At 55.3% G+C, this 19865-nt stretch overlaps 1 protein-coding gene across 4 annotated transcripts in view; it reads left to right on the top strand.

Annotated features, from left to right (window-relative positions):
• The window catches only part of NIBAN2 (niban apoptosis regulator 2), a 54204-nt gene that overhangs the window by 7346 nt on the left and 26993 nt on the right, over positions 1 to 19865 (top strand). The window contains exon 1 of one of the 4 annotated variants that reach the window (XM_045468421.1): positions 10497 to 10527. The exons of 2 other annotated variants lie outside the window; for them this stretch is intronic. In XM_045468421.1, the coding sequence (XP_045324377.1) occupies positions 10512 to 10527 (16 nt within the window). In that variant the 5' untranslated portion in view covers positions 10497 to 10511. Of the gene's footprint in view, positions 1 to 10496; positions 10528 to 13672; positions 13848 to 19865 lie in introns of those variants that run through there. One more of the 4 variants, XM_045468418.1, reaches the window with a different exon arrangement.

The following is a 19865-nucleotide window of genomic DNA, read 5'->3' as shown; positions in this document are numbered from 1 at the left end:
CACCATCCTGTGACCCTGGACACCTTGGAGGATGGTGAGGCAGAGGCTGTGGCAACATAGCAGAATCATTCAACATCATTCAACAGCACTGTCCTCACTGCCTGACGTTGGGCAGGCATGGAGGATAGACAGACAGAAAGATGGGAACACGCCCCCTTGCCCGGGCACATGTGTCCAGGACTAGCCTTGCGGCTCTCAAGCCTGGTCCTGCTAACCTGTGTGCCTATGAGACCCCACAGTGGTGTGGTGAGCTCTGGCCCCAGATGCACTTGGTTGTACTTTCCTTTAAAAAAAATTTTTTTTTTAATGTTATTTTATTTTTGAGAGACAGAAAGAGAGAGAGTGCGAGCAGGGGAGGGGCAGAGAGAGAGGGAGACACGGAATCCGAAGCAGGCTCCAGGCTTTGAGCTGTCAGCACAGAGCCCGACGCGGGGCTCGAACCCATGAACCATGAGATTATGACCTGAGCTGAAGTTGGACGCTTAACTGATTGAGCCACCCAGGTGCCCTTGGTCATTCTTTCTTTTATTCTTTTTTTTTTTTTTTTTTTTAATTTTTTTTTTCAACGTTTATTTATTTTTGGGACAGAGAGAGACACAGCATGAACGGGGGGAGGGGCAGAGAGAGAGGGAAACACAGAATCGGAAACAGGCTCCAGGCTCTGAGCCATCAGCCCAGAGCCCGACGCGGGGCTCGAACTCACGGACCGCGAGATCGTGACCTGGCTGAAGTCGGACGCTTAACCGACTGCGCCACCCAGGCGCCCCTCTTTCTTTTATTCTTCCAGTCGGCAGTTACTGAGCACCTACTATGTGCCAGGCACTGTACCAGGCACAAGGACACGGTGACGCATGCTTTTCCCTGGCTCTGGCCCACATGCATTTCCCGGCTGGCCGCCCCTCTGCAGGGTGAGCGAGGCGTGTTCTTAGAGGGGCAGGTCCTCTGTGGGAAGGTGTGAGAGGGGCTGGCCTAGTGGGTGGGGGGGGTTGAGGTGAAGTTGGGGGAACCAAGGGGCCGGCCTTGGAGGGGAGGGGACTTTGTCCCGAAAGTCCTGGGGAGGGTTAGCAAGGTTGGTGAGAGGAGGAGAGCCCAGGGTGAGGGATGGTCTGGACCAGTGAGATGGGAGTGGGGCACATCAGGGGACAGTGCTTCTGGGGGAGTTGGAGTAACCAGTCCTCTGCGATGGCGATGTGCAAGGCTGGGGACAGCTGGCCTCTGTTCTCGTCAGCCCTGTGGGGTTGATGGATCCTGTGGGTTGTTTCCTCAAGGCCTACAGTCTCTGTTCCTGTTCTTCCAATGACGTGAAACTCACGCCCTTCCTAGGCAGCTCTGAGTAGGAGAACCTTCTTGCCTTCCAAGGGCAGTGGGGAAAGGGCTGGGCCTGGATTCTAAGGGACCTGGTTTTGAGATCCTGTCTCAACTACCTGTCATTTGTCAGGTGTCTTCCCTTCGCTGGGCTGCAGGTTCCTTATCTGTGAAGTGGGTGCAACCAGAGCCCAGACCTGCGAGGTTGTGAGGGATCGATGGGGTAATGTGAGGGATCGATGGGGTAATGTGGGTAGAAGTCTTTGTGTTTAAGAAAGCATTGGCTCCTGTTGGCATTAGTCATTACTGTGTGTATGGTCCACGGTAGGACATTGGCCAGGACTGTCCCTCCTCGCGGTGTGATCCAAAGTGCAGGGTGTGGGCTCCAGTGGGTAACTGGGCTCCCAGAAGGGACAGAGGAAGAATCCATTGTGGTTTGCAAAGTGTGAAGCCCGCTTTCCCACCCACTGATCTGTGGCCAAGCCAACTGTAACAGCTGTCCAGCCTCCTCATGCCTCATGCTGAACAGAGCTGTTTGTGTCCAGCCAAGTTTGTTAAGCCAGAATCTTCTAGAAGAGTCCCTTGGGCAGGAAACTTCTCACGCTGTTGTGCTCCACCTGCCTTTCATCCCCCTACCTGCTAGCAGCTATTTACGGGTGCAGACTGGGAGGTGAGGGCCTCAGTGCTGGTGCCAGGTGACCTCTGGCAGGTCCTTCTTCCCCTCTGGCCTCGCTTTGCCTATCTGTGTAATGGGTCACTAGGACAATAGTGCCCTTCTAGCTCTGACCTCTTGGAGCCTGTAGGCCATGGCTGCATTGAAGGGGAAGGTGTGATATTTATTGCCTGATGCCATCTTGCTCTGGAAGGAAGAGCCCTCTCTGGAAGCTGTCTTATGTGGGACCTGAGCCCGGTGGTGGGGATGAAGCAGTGACATGAGCCCCGATCTCATGGGACTCGTGCCAGCCCCGAAGTTTCCATCAAGCTGGATGTGATGTGGTTTCCGTTACAAAGATAGAGGATCTTTATGTTTTCCAAAGTGCATGTTGGTTTAAACCACTTGGTCAGCCCAGCTCAAGAGGCAGCATGTCTGGTCTTGACTGGGAGGCAGCTGGCTTCTGCCACCATGAGCCCTGTGGCCTTGGGCAAGTTGCTCTCTCCCTTGGTGCCTCAGCTGTCTGTAAAACGGGAAGGTGAGCCCTGCTTCTGGGATGTGAAGATTCTGGGAAGCTGTTGTTCTGGCACATGGAAGGTGCTAGGTAAAATGGCAGCTCCATTTTAGCGGAGTCGGGGGGTGGGGTGGGGCGAGCTGTCATCTGCCCTGGCCTGCCAGGGATTTCGGGGGTGATTCCGACATCCAGAGGGGGAGTGAGCTGACAATTGTACTTCTGTTTCACTTTTTGTTTTTGTGTTTTTGTTTATTTTTTGGAAATGTTCCCTGGTGGGGGGGGGAGTGGGGGGGCGGGGAGAGAAGACAACAAGATTTTGGGAGGGGGGGTGCCCGCTGGGCTAGCAGGGAAGGTTTACCTCAGCTTTACTCCTGGCTACTTGGGCCACAGCCTCACCTCGGCCTGGATTTCAAGCTTGCTGATGGGCAGTGTCTGCTGTTCTTTTTCTGGCCTAGACCCTTCTTCCTCCTAGCCAGGAAGGACCCTTTGCAGTCATCTCAACCAACCCCCTGCCATTTCGTTATGGAGTAAATTGCAGCCCAGAAAGAGCAGAGGACATACCTAGGGTGTCAGAGGCCGCAGAACTGGGACGGGAATGTAGGGCCCTGACCCTTGCGCAAGGCCCCCTCCATCCCTGTCCCCATGGCCAGCCCCAGGCGGCACCGACTGGTCAGGGAGGGCGTGGCTGGCCCGGGTGGGGCTGGAAAGGTTATAATTTTGAAAACCCGAGTAAACAAACAAAGCCGTCCGTGGGAGAGAAGCAGCCCTGTGCCGGCCTTACAGATAGGCCTGTGTCTGAGGAGACAGCCCCGGCCTGTCCACACGCAGACAGCGAGGTGTTGTGGTGGATTAAAAAAGACAGCGGTACACTCCCCTCACGCCCCCTCTCCCCAATTTAAGGCTGCTGGGAAACGGGGAGGGGGGGTCACTGCCCAGCCTGGCTGCGGGACAGCCCTCCTGGCTCAGCTCAGCATAGCCCTGGCCCCTGTGGGACTTTGGGCAAGGGGCTTCTCTCTGGGCCTCGGTCCCCGCCCCTTTCTCTAAAACATGGTGATCCCATCTCTCCAGGAGGGTGACGAGGGTGGGGGATGCCTTGAGCTGGGTGTTGAACACAGGGAGCTGGACAGAAACTTCATTTCTTTGTGGCTGGAGGCGGGGCCCCGTCTCTTAAGCAGAAGGGTTACTTTCTCAGTGACCCGAGAGTCCGCCTGCTCCTGGGAGACAAGCCTCCAACCCACGTCAGGCTGGAGCGGGGGCCTCGAGGCTCAGCTTTCCTGTTTTCCTGTTGAGCGGGAGGCAGAAGCCGGGAGACAGAACGCTGCTTCTGGGGCTTGCCCTGCAGTGTGGGGGCTGGGCTGCCTGTCTGGCCTGGAGCCCCCCAGGGTGGGGCCCAGCAGACTTCCTGTGAGATTAGGGGCAGAGTCTCTTTGCTCTCCTTCCCTTTTCCTGAGTCCCCTGTGTGGTCTCTGAGACTCCAACTCTGTGGATGGGAGCTCCGGCTAGCTGCCAGTCTGAGCCTCAGTTTCCCCCATGGTGCAAGGAAGGGGTTGGATGAGACACTCTAGGTCGGCTTCCAGGACTCTGAAAGGCCTTGCAGGACCCCACAGACTAACCCCCTGAAGCTGGAAACACCCTTCCCTGGGTCCTGCCCATGGCAGGGCTGGGTGGGGGTGGGGGTGGGGTCCCTCCTCCAGGCTCCTCCTCCCGTGGTTGTGGTTGATTCTCATCTATGGTATGAGTTCCACGAGGGCTCCCCTTACGTCAACAGTATGGCCAGGCAGGCCAGAGCTTGCTCTAGTAGCTACTAGCCAAATGCCCTTAGGATGGTTACTTTGGTTCTTTATGCCTCAGAATCATTAGTTGTAAATTGGGGAGTGATAATAATACTTCCCCAGCTAAATTACATTACGTGTATTTATGAATTACATTTATGCTTTCTTTAACACAGCGCTGGGCGCAGCAAAGGCTCCGTAATCAATAGGTATAATTAACGTTTATTAATTTAAATTGTTTTAATTTCTTAACCGTGACTGAATCATAAATGTCATCACAAGGTTTACGGTCTTGCAGCGTAGGGACCCCGAAGCTGTTTGGATGAAGGGTCTGGTAGGTGGAGAGGGTGCCTTGGGGGCTATAGAGGGGAGGCAGATGCAGGCGGGTTCAGAGCCCTGGCTGGTTGTGACTTCCCCTGTGTGCATCTGGAAGGAGTGGTTTGGGTCCCACCGTCTGAGGTCTGAGACCGCAGGCGTGGAGAGACCTCAGGCGTGGAGTGCGTGCAGCCACACACAGCTTCCTTCCTCCAGGCGTGTATTCCTCTCTGTCTGACTCACGGCTTTGTGCCTTTTGTTCTTGTCCTTGAGCCTCAGGGGTGAGGCCAGGAGAAGCAGGGGCCCAGGGATTCGCTCTTGGGCAGGCGGCCCCTCCCCCTGGTGCAGGACCCCCCCACCCCCCCAACTCTGTTCTGGCGCCCTTGCTGACTCACTGCGCGTCAGGCACAGAAGCACATGTGTTGACCGTGGGCTCACTGTGTGCTTGGCACCCAAACCAAGTTTATCCAGGCCCTGCCCGTGTAGAGCTCAAGGCTAGGCAGGAGAGACGTATGCAACAAACGGTTACCAGTCGCTCATTAATTAAATAATTATCAGAGGGTGAATCATGACCAGATGCCCACCCTCCTCGTGAGCTTGCACGTGCTGGTCCTGTGAGGAGTGCCGTCCTGGGATCGGCTCTGCCAGGCCTCCTATTTGCCCTCTGGTCACAGATGAGGAAGCAGTCTCCTAGTGGCCATGGGACCCGCCCAGGTCCCTTCTCCTAGTGCCCCAGTTCCTTGTCAGGAAAATGGGCCCATTTGGGAAGGGTGCTGCTGCTGGCCGCACACAGGGCCTGAGGGTCTGTGTCACTGCAGTGCTGACCTGGCTTTGTAGCCCCTGAAATCCTTTCTCTGTGCATCCCCAGGCGGACATATGGGGTGCGGAGGTGGCTGTGATTAGAGCATTGGGCCCTCTAAAGGCTATATGGGAAATGGCTGTCCGAGGAACATGGTCCTTAGTCCCACCACCAGCAGGAGCAGCCCTAGAAAGGTGGCCCAGAGCCCCTGGAGATGCCCGCCTGGCCCTTCCACACCAGGAATTTACTGAATGCAGCCAAATAGTTATATTCTTTTAAAAACAAAAAAATTTTAAGCTTATTTATTTATTTTGAGTGGGAGAGTGAGCAGGGGAGGGGCACAGAGAGAGGGAGAGAGAGAGAGAATCCCAAGCAGGCTCTGCACCATCAGAGCAGAGCCCGTCGCAGGGCTCGAACTTACGTACTGCAAGACCGTGACCTGAGCCGAAGCCAAGAGTCGGATACTTAATTGGCTGAGCCACCCAGGTGCCCCTAAAACAATTTTTAAAACAATGCTTATTTATTTTTGAGAGGGTGGGGAGGGGCAGAGAGAGAGAGGGAGACACAGAATCCGAAGCAGGCTCTGCTGACAGCTCAGAGCCTGACTTGGGGCTCGAACTCATGAATCACAATATCATGACCTGAGCCGAAGTTGGTCACTTAGCTGACTGAGCCACCCAGGCACTCCCAAATGGTTATATTTCTTTAAAACATTGGTTACAACAGGAAAAAAAAAAAAAAAAAAAGGAGTTAGGGAAACAATGTCTATGGGTAGGTGATATCCAATGGCACAACAAGAAGCCTATAATTGGACTTCAGAAAGAGGATTTTACCTCTACTACTACGGGCAGTAGCAACAGACATCTCCTGGGCACTGCTCTGTGCCCAGCCTGCAAGGCACCTGTGGCCGTGGATGGAGGAGCATGTGGTGGTTCAAGCCAGAGACTTGATTGAGATTGATTCCATGAATGGAGTCTCTGCGTGCCAGGCAATGAAGGTGGCTGTGGATGGGGCCAGTGAGGTGGTGCGGGGTCAGTGGGTTCTTGTCCAACTGGGAGAGTCTGCCGGTCACCAGTCTTCCAGTTTTTAGGTGTCTTCTACTCACTGTTCCTGCCGGAATGCCGCCGCAGACCCCCTGGGCGATGTGCGTGACGTGCTGGCGGCTTAGCACTGGACTTGGGCTGCTGGAGGTGTGTGAGGCACAGCACGCTTGAGGACTCCTTTCTGCAGTGCTCAGGGCTTCCCTCTGGCGGTCTTTCTTGTGACCTCAGCATTCTGTGCCTCAGTTTCCCAACTGTATGGCCATGCTTACCGTACGGTGAGCTTTATGAGACCATGCCTGGTGCCTGGCACAGAGTAAACCCTCAGGAGAGGTTTCTGCCCTGAGGGTCCGGTGCCCCACCAAGGGGGGCTTGGCCTTTCAACTTTGAGCTTTCTCAGAGCTCCCCCTTTTATTGTTGATGTGATATAAGCAATATTTGATGATCAGAGAAAAATTAGAAAATAGAGTAATGAAGAAAATGAGGGGCACCTGGGTGGCTCAGTCGGTTAAGCGTCCAACTTCGGCTCAGGGCATGATCTCACAGGTCGTGGGTTCGAGCCCCGTGTCAGGCTCTGTGCTGACAGCTCAGAGCCTGGAGCCTGTTTCAGATTCTGTGTGTGTCTCTCTCTCTGCCCCTCCCCTGTTCACGCTCTGTCTCTGTCTCAAGAGTAAATAAACATTAAAAAAAAAAAATTAAAAAAAAAATAAAATGAAAATCACCAGTGTTCCTACCATCCAGAAATAATGACTTTCAGGCATTTCCCTGATGCATAACCAACAGTGGGTTGTGGGCATCTGCATACGGGATTCATCTACCGACCCCACCGTTGTTTGAGAGCCTGCTCAGGCTTGGTCATGTGTGGGGCTGCGAGTGTGGGATGGGGAGGCAGCCTACCGCCCCGCCCCCCTGCCATAGATCCCTTTTTGGGAGGGCACACCCAACATGGAACCCTAGCCAGGGCTAGGGTTGTCTAGCTAGGGTCAGGGTGTCTTTGGGAGCCAGAGAAGCAGCAGTAACCCAGACTTGGAGAGTCAGGGAAGGCTTGTTGGAGGAGGGAATGTCTAGGTGAGGCCGAAAGGGTGCAGAAAGAGGAGAGGGTCATAGGCAAGGGGGCGGGTCTGCAAAGGCCCAAAGAAGAGAGAGCACAGGTATTTGGGGGAACCAGAGTTTCCCAGAAATTGGTGGTTTTCTGTGGTTCTTGCTGCCCTTAGGAGCGGCCCCCTTCATGCACCACACTTCAGTTGTTATTCAGAGTCCCTCTGTGGAGGGTGCTTGGGTGGCTTAGTCAGTTGGTTAAGCATCTGACTTCGGCTCAGGTCATGATTTCACAGTTTGTGAGTTCAAGCCCCATGTAGGGCTCTGCGCTGATGGTGCAGAGCCTGTTTGGGATTCTCTCTCTCTGCCTCTCTCTCTGCCCCCCTCCCCCACTTATGCTCGCTCTGTCTCTCGCTCTCTCTCAAAATTAAAAAAAAAAAAAAAAAAGATAAAAACTTTAAAGTCCTGTGGGGCTGGGATCTTCTTATAACGGGGGACATGGAAACAGGGTGATGTGTCCGCCCCAAGTCAGAGTCAGCAGACCCAAGCCTCCTGCCTCTCTGCGTGGTGTTCTGCCAGCCCGGAGCGGGCAGAGGAGGTTCAAGTGCAGGGCCTCCTCAGCTCTGGTTTCCCAGACCCATTTCAGGGGCTGTATCATTTAACAGAATCTGCTGGAAGAGAAAACTGAGGATCTGAGCTTAGGTGACCAGGCTCGGTTTGTGTAATGGGGGTGGTGACCTTTTCTGCTGCTGATGTGTGTGTGACCTTGGGCTGGCCTGGCCTGCTCCTGACCCAGCCCCACCTGTACTTAAAGCGCCTTACTGGGATTGGAGGGCCCCTGGCTAACACTGCCCCCCGGGCTGGGAAGGACCTGTTCTCAGGCCTGAGCTGGCCTTTCTGGCCCTGTCTTCCTCCTGTGTCTTAAGATGCCTGGGAGACCCAAGTCGAGGCGCTCTGGTGTAATCTTGCAGGGACAAATATTTGTCCCTGGTGCTGTGTTTGGTGCCGGGGGTATGTCATGAATGAGACAGACAGGGTCCCTGTCCTCATGGGGGAAAATGGGACACTAAACAGTTAATTATGAAATGAAAGGTGTGCTGATGATTAACGGGGGGCTCTGACCCAAATGGGGCAGTGACTGTCAGTGTACCTGGCAGGTGGAACTGGGACCAGTTTGATCAAGCCTGAACAGCCCGTTCCCCTGGGCCTGCCAGTGTGGTCCTGGGTTGGGAGGGAACACTTTCTGGAGTCACAGTTGGAGGGTGCTAAGGGTCTTGAGGGTCCAGTGCAAAGGAGTCCAGCCTCTTCACTGGACAGTCAGGATGGAGAGCTGGGAGGGGTGAGGGACTTGCCCGAGGTCAGGTGGAAGTCAGGTGCCTGACCTCCAGGCCCACCACTCTTAACCCTGAATTGCTGCCTGGAGCCTGTGCCTGGAGCCTGTTCATCACCTCCAGGGAAGGCAGTGAGCCTGTCCCCACTATCCCTTAAGGGACCCCCAGGGAAAGCAGGCATAGAACTTAGCTCTGTAGAGTGGAGTTTCCCATGAAGCACAGATGTGTTGGGCGGGGGCGGAGGGGGGGACACAGGCACTTGGAACGAGGAATGTGAGGCCGGCAGGGCCTCCGAGGGGATTTGTCCTCATACCTCCCCTTCTGGCCCCCTTTGGAGCCCGAGGAGACTTGCAGCTGGTGACCCAAGGGTGGGACAGGTGCTTCGTCCTCTGCTGGCTCAGGGACAGGCCACAGGAGTCTTGTTATTTGAATAAGCTTTCCATCTTCTCTCTGCATAAAGCCTCTTCATGCTGAGGGTCCCCGGCGTTCCAGCCAAGGATTGGGTTTCCTTCTAGCCCAGCAGCAAGCACATGAGTAAATTTTCATATTGGCTCATCTTCCTCCTCCCCACCACCCTGCAGCCAGCCCCGCCCCCACCCTTGTCTCCTTTGTCTCTCCCTCCCTGGCTTTGAGAAGGCAGGAGCCCTCCCCCTGTCCCCACCTCACTTGCAGTCGGTCAGGACCTGGGGAGGCAGCCCACGGTGTTTGTGCATGTATACATGTGTGTGAGAGAGATGGGCGGGCAGGGGGCCTTCTGGGGCCCGAGGCAGCCTGATTTGGGCTTGGTGAAAAGGAGGTTGGCATCGGAGGGTACCGGGCTAATGAAGTGGGTGGGATTTGTATCTCTGAGTTTATTTAGCCCTTTTCCGGTAAGGTTGGGCCACAGTAACTGGTACTTATTAGTGATTAGTTCTTATTGGAACAGCAGCTGGCACTTATCAGGCTCTTACCAACAGTCAGGCAGAGTGCCAGGCACGTCTCATGCAGTGTCTGCTTTTGTTCCCACAACTACTCATCGAGGTGTGTATTATTTTTCTCCCTGTTTTGTTTTCTTATTTTTCTTTTTTTTAAGTTTATTTATTTATTTTGAGAGAGAGAGAGAGAGAGAGAGAGAGAGAGAGAGAAAATGCACATGTGTGCGTGCAAGGGAGGGGCAGAGAGAGAAGGAGAAAATTCCAAGCAGGCTCTACACCGTCCGTACAGAGCCCAACAGGGGACTCAGAGTCATGAACTGTGAGATTGTGACCTGAACCGAAACGGAGAGTCAGATGCTTAACTGACTGAGCCACCCAGGTGCCCCTCTCCCTGTTTTATTGATAAAGAAACTGAGGCTTGAGACGTCACAGTCAGTAGCAGAGCCTGTCTGGTCCCAAAGTTTGTGTTTTTACTCCTCTTCTTCCTCCTGGGACAGAATCTTCTCTCCAGCCTCCTTGTGGCCATCCGGCCTCTCCTTGCGCACCTCCAGTGACAGGGAGCTGTTTACCTCTTAGGGTCACCTGTCCCACACTGGGCATCTGAGATAGAAAGCCTTCCCTGGAGTTCTGTCTTTGGTGGGTCACTTGAGAACAGGTTCCAATTGGGCTGGGGTGTGTCTGTGGCTGGGTTTCCCCAGCAGTTGTCTTCCCAGGGAATTATCCAGCTCTTTTGTTGGGGGAGAACTAAGTCTGCCCTCCTTTCCCTTAGCAGCCCCTACCTGGCCCTTCATATGCCATTCGTCACATACTGAGCAAGCCTGAGCAAACTTGATGTTGAAACCTAGAGGTAATTTTCATTATCATTGATCTGGATGTCTTAGTCAATGCAGTAAGATAGGAAAAAAGAGAGAGAGAGAGAGAGACAGAGAGAGAGACAGAGAGAGGTATAGATACAAGATACCAGGAGAGAGATACATGGTCTTGCCTTGTGGACTTCAAAGCACTTTTTCATCTAGCTTTTCCTTTAGCTTTGAACAAAATTTTTTTCTAACTTTCCTTTTATTTATTTTGTGAGAGAGAGAGAGAGAGAAGGAGAGAGAGAGAGAGCACGTGCACTGGGGGTGGGGGGGGAGGGGGTTGGAGGGGCAGAGGGAGAGAGAATCTCAAGCAGGTTCCACGCCCAACATGGAACCTGACACGGGCCCAATCCCAGGACCCTGGGATCATGATCTGAGTGAAAATCAAGAGTCGGGCACACAACAGACTGAGCCATACAGGTGCCCCCCCAACTCCAATTTTTTTTTCTTTAATTTTAAGTATCATACACCCAACGTGGGGTGCAAACTCATGACCCCGAGATCAAGAGTCGCACGCTCTTCTGACCGAGCCAGCCAGGCACCAGCTCCTCCCCCAGCTTTGTCCATCCTGTGGGGCTCCCTGTGGGAGCTGGAGGCTCAGACAAGGAGTTTGCCCACCTGCAGTGCCGCGGAGCAGAGGAGCTGTGGTTGGCTGAGGTTTGGCGGTGTGCGGTCTGTTGCGTAGTTGCTTTCAGAATCTGTTGCTGTTTCTGCCTCCGCTTCCCCTTTCTGATTAGTTAACTCCTGAGGGATGAGGGCCCAGAAAGATGGGACCCCAAGCATGTCACCTTCCCGTCCCTCCGAGTGGCCCCCTGAGAGACTGAGTGGCTGTTGTTCTGTTTCCCCGTTCCTGGCCCCCATTTCATGGCATGAAACTCATTGCAGAGCACTGCTGTTTGCACAGATGGGCACACCACGGGACCCCTGAGCTTGTGAAAGACCCCAGTGCCCACCTGAACACTCATTTCCTGGCCATCAACGCTCGGGCAGATGGAACTTCTTTCCATCAGTAGGCCTCATTATTGATAACACAGGACCCCGTCTGGTCAGGCTCTGTAGATCTCCTCATTTCATCAAATCCGTATGACAACCTGGCCAGATGGGTACTGCTGGTCCTCCCGTTTTACAGCTGAGGGAACCGTGGTTCTGAGAGTATTAGTCCCATGCCCACGGTCCTACAGCCCAGGAGCGGTGGAGTCAGTACTTGAATTGAGATCTGATTCCAGAACCTTGATACCGTTCTTGACATAGAAGATATTCCTACATTTATTTGTGGAATGGATTCATGCTTTCTCGAATGTCTGAATTTGTGCATTTCCTGTGTCTTCTGCTTGGCACCCTCTCCCTGCCCAGTCCTCCTCCTCCTTTACCTGCTTAGCACCTCTTCATGTCTCAGGCGCCATTTTCTTCCGGAAGTCTTCCCTGACTCCACCGGCTAGGTTAGCGGCCTCTCATCTGGGCTCCTGTAACTTCCCGTGCCGCTCCCAACTGGGGGCTTACCATGCTCATTGTCGGTTTTGTTGATAGTCTTTCTCCCTCATTAGATAGAAGGGCTGGTCTAGTTCCTTCCTGAATGCCCACTGCCGCATGGTTGATGAATGAGGGCAACATGAAACCTTTCTTGGCTAGCACAGTGGAGCCCCCAAGACCCTCACTGGACTTTGGCTCTGCCCCCAGCGGTCATTTTGGTTGGCTCTGAGGGCCTGAATTCCACGCCGGGTCCTGTCCTCAGCTCCTGCGTCTTGTGGCCGATGGGGAGGGGCTGGGCAGTGATGCTGGCTACCAGGTGGTCAGAGAGGAAGGGCTCAGTCAGGAAGGTCTGCCTGGGCATCTCAAGGGCCAACTCTAGACTGGGCACCGAGGGGAAAGTTGGTGGTGGGTTCTCAAACGGGTGGGGTCCAGGCCAGTGTGAGGGTGCTGTGGCAGAGCGCCCTGTGTCTCCAGTCTAGACTTGGACATGTGTTGAGGAAATCAGGGCTGCTGCCCTTTGGCCTGGGGCAGTTGTGACAGGTGTCCAGGCCCCAGGTTAGAGGGCTCCAGTGGGTGTGGCGAGGATGAAAGGAAGGGAATGGAGAAGGGTGTTGCCCAGAAGTCAGCAGGGATGGGTGGGCGGGGGTGAGGAGGATGGAGGTTAGTGTTTACAAAATCACGGTCACAGATCAGCTGCCTCTTTGCCCGTCCTGTTGACAACAGCCGCCTGAGAGAGAAGCCAGTTATCCCCAGTGCATAGAGGAGAATACCCGGGCTCAGAGGCGAGGCCACAGGACCACGGAGCTGGGCTTTGTTGGCACCTGTCTGGTTCCCAAACCAGGGCTCTCTCTGAGGGGGACAGGGAAGTTAAGCAGGGGTGTGCACAGTGTGAGGCCGCTGCTCCTGCTGGAGCATCTCGGAGCTCTGGGGGTCCTACAGGCTGCCTTCGACTCCCCCTTTGATCCTTTTGTCATGGCTTCCTCGGCCTGGGGTGTGTGGGGTGTGGCCTTGGCCACGGCAGGGCTTGGTGCAGAACGCCAGCCCCCGGAGGAACCCCAGGAGTGGGAGCGGTGCCCCCCACAGCAGGCGCAGTGCCGGGGACCCTGCGGTGGGCCCGGGGTAGGTGTGGGTAGAGGCCAGTCCTGCCCTGGCTGGGGCCGGGGGTGGGGCCTTGGCACCCTTTCTCCACCCTCCGCAGCTTGGCTCTGTGTTCTTGGGTTCTGGGCTCCCGGAACAAGCCGCCAACTGTGAGCTGTGGGTACGGTGCTGCCAGGCAGGGAGGGAGGGCCCCGGAGGAGATGAGAGGGCTTTTGTTTCCCTGTTTGTGTCAAGATGGGAATCGACTTCCTCCCACCAGGCTGCCCGGGGTATAAAGGAAAGGGCAGTCCCCGGTGGGCGGGTCTTCAGTCTGCCTTTTTTTTCTTTCTGGCATTTCTCTGGGCCCCACTTCAGCCACCTGCCTCCCTCCTCAGGCCCTCCCGTACACTCTTCCCCAGCAGACCTGGGTCTCTGAGCCGTGGTTAAATATTTGCCAACTGAGAAGAGCTTTAAAGGCAGCTTTGTGAGAAATCCCACTGCCCTGTCCCAAAGCTGCCTTTGCGACGGGGAGCCCCAGGCAGCCTCTGCCCTCCTCAGCCTCCTTTTTGGGCCCGTGGCGGCCATTTGGGCACCCGAAACTGGATGGCCTTCCCTCCGGGGGTGGCCTTCCCCACTCAGCACTTGCTTATCGGGCACGCACCTGGGCCAGGCACGAGCTGGGTTCCGGGGAGACGGCGGGAACAAGGCCTCTGTCTGGGGAGTGGGGTCGAAGGAGCCTTTCGTGGGGATACAGCAGCTGTAGGTGAGAAGAGGGCCAAGGAGAAGTGGGGGCTGCGGGCACTGGACCTGTCTTGGGTTCCGAGGAGGTGATGTTCGAGCCTGAGGGGGAGGAAGAGGAGATGGCCAGGCTGAGGGGGGCTTTGAGAGAATGTTCCAGGCCGGAGACCCTCAGACCAGAGCCAGTTCCCTCTCCTGGGTGCTGAATTCTGACTGCACCCCCCCCCCCCCCCCCCCCCCCCCGCTTTCTCTTCACCCTGTTCTCACAAGGTTGCTTCTTTCCTATTCCCCAGCCTCGGTTTCCCCATCTGTCCAATCCAGAGCTCGAACTTCATCTTAGAGGGCCCTTCCTAGGTCCAGTGGCCTGTTATAAGCATATGTCACTGGTCCATTAATAAGGGGACACTCCGGGGCAGGGATTCTACTGGTGCCAAAGGTTAAGATGGCAGCCATGTATCTTTATATTGTTCACCCAGTTCTTTGTTGACAACAAAAGTCAGCATCTCCTGAGGACCCCTCATCACCGAGTGAGATTGTGTGTGGGAAACTGTCACGTTATGCCCACTTTACAGACAAGGAAACTGAAGCCCAGAGAGGCCGTCCTGAGCTCAGGGTTTGCTTCTTGCTTCAAGCTTGGCCCCCTAACACCCCTGCCTCTATGAGACACCCACTTTTCTGTCCCCAAACCCGTGCCACACTGGGCGCTTGGGATACAGAAGGTAACAAGGTGCCCCTTTTGACCCGGGCAGCTGCCAGGCGAGTGGGGAATGTCCTGGCAGAGAGACTACAAATGTTTTTGAGCTCTTTCTCTGTTTCAGCACCATTCTAGGTGTTGGGATAGAGCAGTGGACAGTGGATGGCTTGGCTTCAGGTCACAATTTCCCTCTTACCTGTGTGATGTTGGACAAGTCACTTCACCTCTCTGAGCCACATCTACAAAATGGGTTCAAGAGTAAATCTGGGTGAGGGTTAAATAACGTTGAGGATACTTGTTAGCATATATGGGAGCTGCCTCCGTGCCTGGCAGTGGGTGAGTGCTACAGGCCTTCCCTCAGGCCCCAATTATTATTATAATTATGCACAAATGGGCAATCCCAGGAGATATTTGAGTGGGACCTTGAAGTCTGGCTAAGACTTTGTGTTTTTCTTTTTTTGGCTAAGACCTTGAACTGTGGAAACAAGGGGGGAAGGGGCTTCTGCAAGGGGGCACAGCACAGGTGAAAGCATGGAGATGGGGGCCTGGGGTGGATAGGAAATTACCAGGGTGGGGCCTCGGGGAGGGAAATGGGGCTCAGAACCTGGCGGGTCCTGGATCTGATCCAGTGTTCTGTCTGCGGGCCACGGTGTGCCAGGCCTCGTGGCGGGTGTCAAGAATGCAGTGACGGGCGAACCTCCGGTCTCCTGGGGTGTCGGAGCCCTGGAAGAGCCTCTCTGAAACACTTTGCATGACTGTCCTTTGTGTCTCCACATCCCTGGGAGCCTGGGTTCAAGCCCCCAGCGTGGATTCAGGCTTCTCTACCTGACAGCTGGCTGACTTTGGACAAGTCACTGGGCCTCACAGCCTCCTGTTTCCTCAGTGGGGGTGGTACCTGTACCCACCTCCTGGGGTTGCTGCCAGGGCCCGGTGGCAAATGCAGTAAAGGCCCAGCAGAGTAAGCCTGGGGATCAGCAGCCAGCGTTGTGCCTTACCAGCTGTGTGACGCTGAGTAGGCTCCTTAACTGCCTGACACTTTCTTCCTTCCTCTGTCCGCTGGGGTAATGACAGACCCTCCCTCCCTGGGCCATTTTGATCTCCTCCATAAAGCCCCTTGCACAGAGCTGGCATGCCATCAGGTAGTTGCCACGATCAGGCCTTGGCATGCTGTGGGCTGCTGTATTTATGGGGAGAGAATTTTCCCTTGTTCCCGGCTCCAGGGAAGGGGTGACCAGCAGAGGGTCCCTTCAGGGCAGCTGAGGCCGGCAGGGAGGGAACCTCGTGGGTGGCAGTCACCTTCCCGAGTAAGAAGGAAGGTGTTGTGCGCATCCTCTCATTTCTGGGGCCTGGCCACAGCCCTTGGGTTGGGCATAAGCCTCCCGTTCTGTGGTGAGGAATCTCTGGGGTGTGTGTGGGGAGCTTTATTGCTCAACGAGGGTGGCTCTGTGCCCCAGGGCGGCCCTGGCTCTAGATCGCGCCTCTGGCTTCTTGCTCTGAGCTTCCTACTATGCGCCAGGCCCTGTCCCAGATGTGGTGGGTACTGCCCAGGGGAGTCTGACAGGAAACAGGCCTTCGCCCACTGCAAGATCAATGGGGGGCTATGGAAATAAGTGGGGGATACCCACTGGCCTGGGGGCATCCTGGGGGAGGGAGTGGTGCAGTGGGGGGCTGAGAAATGGGCACCCCCCCCAGTGGAGGGGGAAGGAGTGTTCCTGACCTGGAGACCCCATGGCAAGGAAGAGAAGGCAGGAGCCCGGGGGCCTTCTAAAGAGTTTAGTCTTTGTCCCAAAGGCAGTGGGAGCCATGGAAGGTTGTTGAGCAGAGAAGGTTCAGGGTGAGAGCTGTAACACAAAGATCCCTGTGGCTGTTGTAAGCAAAGGATCTGAAGGAGTCAGGAGTGGAAATGGGTAGAAATTTGGAGGCCGGGCAGACATAGGATGGGCATTCCCATGGCTGGGGGGCAGTGACTTGTGGCACAGTCAGGGCTCAGCTGTACTGGCCTCTTGACTGTCCCCTAGTCAGCTAGGAAGTCCACCTCACCCTGATGGCCTTGCGCTGGGCCGTGGGGCATGGCTGGTGGGGGAATTTTCTTGGGCCCAGAAGTGGGGTTCCAGGGACCTGTTGCTGCTATACAGGTGCTCTGAGCAAACCCATTCTTCAGGGGGTATTTGTGGGGTGACCTTGGATCAGTCCCGTGCCCTCTCTGGCAGCTGTCTCTCTTCTGAACAAGAACTGGCTGTTGGGGTGAGGGTGCCACTCAGCTGACTTCACCCCCTCTTGGCTTCGGCTCTGCGGGGTTCCGGCTGCTAGTTCGGGCTCTTCTCACGGGCGGTCTGCCAGTCCCCCTCCTCTGCTGGCCAGTGGAGCCTGTCATTACCCCTTCTTCCTGACTTGGCCCCTGATTACAGGTCCTGAGTGGGAGCCATGTCAGCCTTTCTGACAGCGGCCACCCACAGGGCCAGTGCGGTGTGGAACGCCAGCTCCCGGAGGCTGGCAGGTGGGGGTGAGATGGATTTGCCCAAACTCTGGTTCTGTGTTAGACTCAGGCTGATCTGGGTTCCTGTCATTTACAAGCTATGTGTTTCCAGAGAAGTCACTTAACTTCTCTGCCTCTCAGTGTCTTCCTCTGTAAAGTGGGGACAGCACAGGAAATAACACGTGTGAACGTGTAGCACCGTGCTGGGTGTGGAGGGGTGCTGAACACTTGGCTGTTGCTAGTACTTCTTAATAGTGATAGTAGGGTGGCCAGGTAGAAGGGCCCTGGGTTGGGCACTGGGGGCCTGACGTGCTGACCCAGCTCTGTTGACATATGCTGTGTGACCCCAGGAGAGTGTCGCCATCTCTCTGGACTATAAGCTTTCCCTGCTCTCCTAGGCGGATGATGGAGATGGTGGTACTTTGGGCAGCTGTATGACACAGGGAAACTGAGTCCCTGGCTGCCTCCTCTACCTCTCCACCCTGGGCCTTCTCTCCAGGGCTCCGAGAACCAGGTAGGCAAGTTCTGGGCCTGCCCTGCCCTACAGGGTGCCGCCTGCCTGGTTTCAGTCGGCAAATCTCTTTCAGCCCTGAAACCGGGACGGGCCTCGTGGGTGAGGTGTGTCCCTGGGGCCCGCTGGAGGGACCGGATGAGCCGGGAACAGATTTGGCGCATTGCCCTCAACTCGGGCCAAGCTGGGGCTGGGACCAACGTGAAGCCCCTGTGGCTGGCACGAGGCTGACGTGGTCCCGGCTGGAGATTGCCCTCTGCGTCCTGGGACCCGGCAGTCAGTGTGGAGGGGGCCCCGGGCCTGGGCTCAGATCCTGCCTCTGCTGCTCCCCAGCTGAAGGACTTGGCAGGGATCCCGGTTCTCCTCATCTGAAATGAGACACCGCCTGCCCCAGGTTGAGTCCAGGATTGGGGGGGTGACTCAACGTGACATGTGCTGGGCTTTGGGAGGGCCACGAGAAGGCCTTCGAGGCTCTCTGGGGCACCTCCGCACTCCTTTTTCTCATCCTCTGCTCCGGGAGCCCCTTCTCCTCTCTGAGCCTCAGTGTTGCCATCTGCACAGAGTTGGCAGGGGACTGCGGGCCACCCTGGGGCCTCCCACATTCTTGCCCAGCCCCCGCTTTCTGAGTGCAGGAAGCAGCGTGACCCATAACGTTGTCAGTTTGGGAAATCAGAGATTAACGTTCTTCCGGTTGCCTTGGCTACTGTTGGTGCTGGGCCTGGGGCTAGGCTGCACCGGGGGTTGCTCAGCTGGGCCAGGGGTGTTTCAAGGGCCTCTCTCCGGATTAGGGGAAGCTTGGACAAGAGGCACTGTATAGGAGCCCCCGTTAACATGCCTCCTCTTTGCCAGGGTGAAATGCTTTATGCCCATTAGCTCATTGATCTTGACCTCTTCTTTTTTTAAATGTTTTTTAATTTATTTTTGAGAGAGAGAGAGTATGAGCATGAGCAAGGGAGGGGCAGATAGAGAGGGGGACAGAGGATCTGAAGGGGCTCTGCTCTGACAGCAGAGAGCCTGATGCGGGGTCAAACTCACAAACTCCAAGATCGTGACCTAAGCCAAAGTTGGACGCTTAACCGACTGAGCCACTCAGGTGCCCCTGATCTTGATTTTCTCATAACCCCATCAGGCAGATACTGTTGTGCCATTTTGCAGAGGGGGAAACAGAGGCTCAGAGAGAGGAAGTGCCTTGAGGAAGGCCACACAGTTAGTAGGTGGCAGAGCCAGGACTTGAACCCAGAGCCCGTGTGCCCAACAGAGATGGTGCCTTGTACACAGGTAGGGTTGATGCTGAATCCTGCCCCCCACTTCCCTCCCAGTCCTTCTGTCCAGCCTGAGGGGCCTGTGGTCAGACTCAGAACTGACTCACCAGCAGCTCAGAGGAGGTGCTGAGGCCAGCATCCCGGTCAGCTCCTGGGGCCAGGGCAACACTGATTATATCATCACTGAGATTTTGATCAGCTGAGCCAACAGGGACCTACCCACCCATTTTACAGGTGGGACAATTAAGGCCCAGAGAAGATGGACAGGTAAGGATCCAGTAGGTGTGAAGTTTCCCTGCCAGCTCTGACCAGTTTGGGGCTGGAGACCCCAGGCTTCAGTCTTGGCTCTGACACTCATCTACTTACTGTGTGACCTTGGGAAAGTCACTTTGCCTCTCTGAACCTCGGTTTCTTCATGTGTAAAATGGGGATAGTAAGGTGCACTTTGCCTGCCTCTTGGGACCAGGCAAAGACCCCGAAATAAAGTTTAAGGCAGGACTAGAAATTATACTTCGGTGCCATGTGGGAGGCTGTTGGATGAGGAGGCTTTGTGGGGTGGGGGCTTTGTACAGGCTTTGAAACTCACCTCTTTTCCTTTCTGGCCTGTGGCATCTCTGAGTAGGTCACCTGGTCTCCCTGAGCCTCAGTTTCCTTATCTGTAATGTGGGGATAACAGTATCTATTCGGGTTCAGCGAGCTGTTGAACATGCATAAGTTTTTAGTGATAGTCACATCTGGTAAACTCTGGGGGTTCTAGAGGCAGAGTTAGGAGGCCTGGATGGGAAGGGGGTGGCTCTAGGTCATTCTTTTTTTTTTTTGTACAGTTTATTTATTTTGAGAGAGATAGAGAGAGAGTGAGAGAGAGAGTGAGTGAGCACAAGCAGGGGAAGGGCAGAGAGAGAGGGAGAGAGAATCCCAAGCACTAACAGTGCAGAGCTCACTGTGGGACTTGAACTCATGAACTTTGAGATCCCAACCTGAGCCGAAACCAAGATGCTTGACTGACTGAGCCACCCACGTGCCTCTCTGGGTCGCTCTTGATGGTCCCAAAGGGCGCAGCCCTTGGAGACAGGGTTCCAGTCATCTGGGAGGCAGAGAGA

This window comes from Leopardus geoffroyi, chromosome D4, assembly GCF_018350155.1.
Source record: "Leopardus geoffroyi isolate Oge1 chromosome D4, O.geoffroyi_Oge1_pat1.0, whole genome shotgun sequence".
Taxonomy (NCBI): Eukaryota; Metazoa; Chordata; class Mammalia; order Carnivora; family Felidae; genus Leopardus; species Leopardus geoffroyi.
This window is presented reverse-complemented; position numbering and strand designations above follow the sequence as displayed.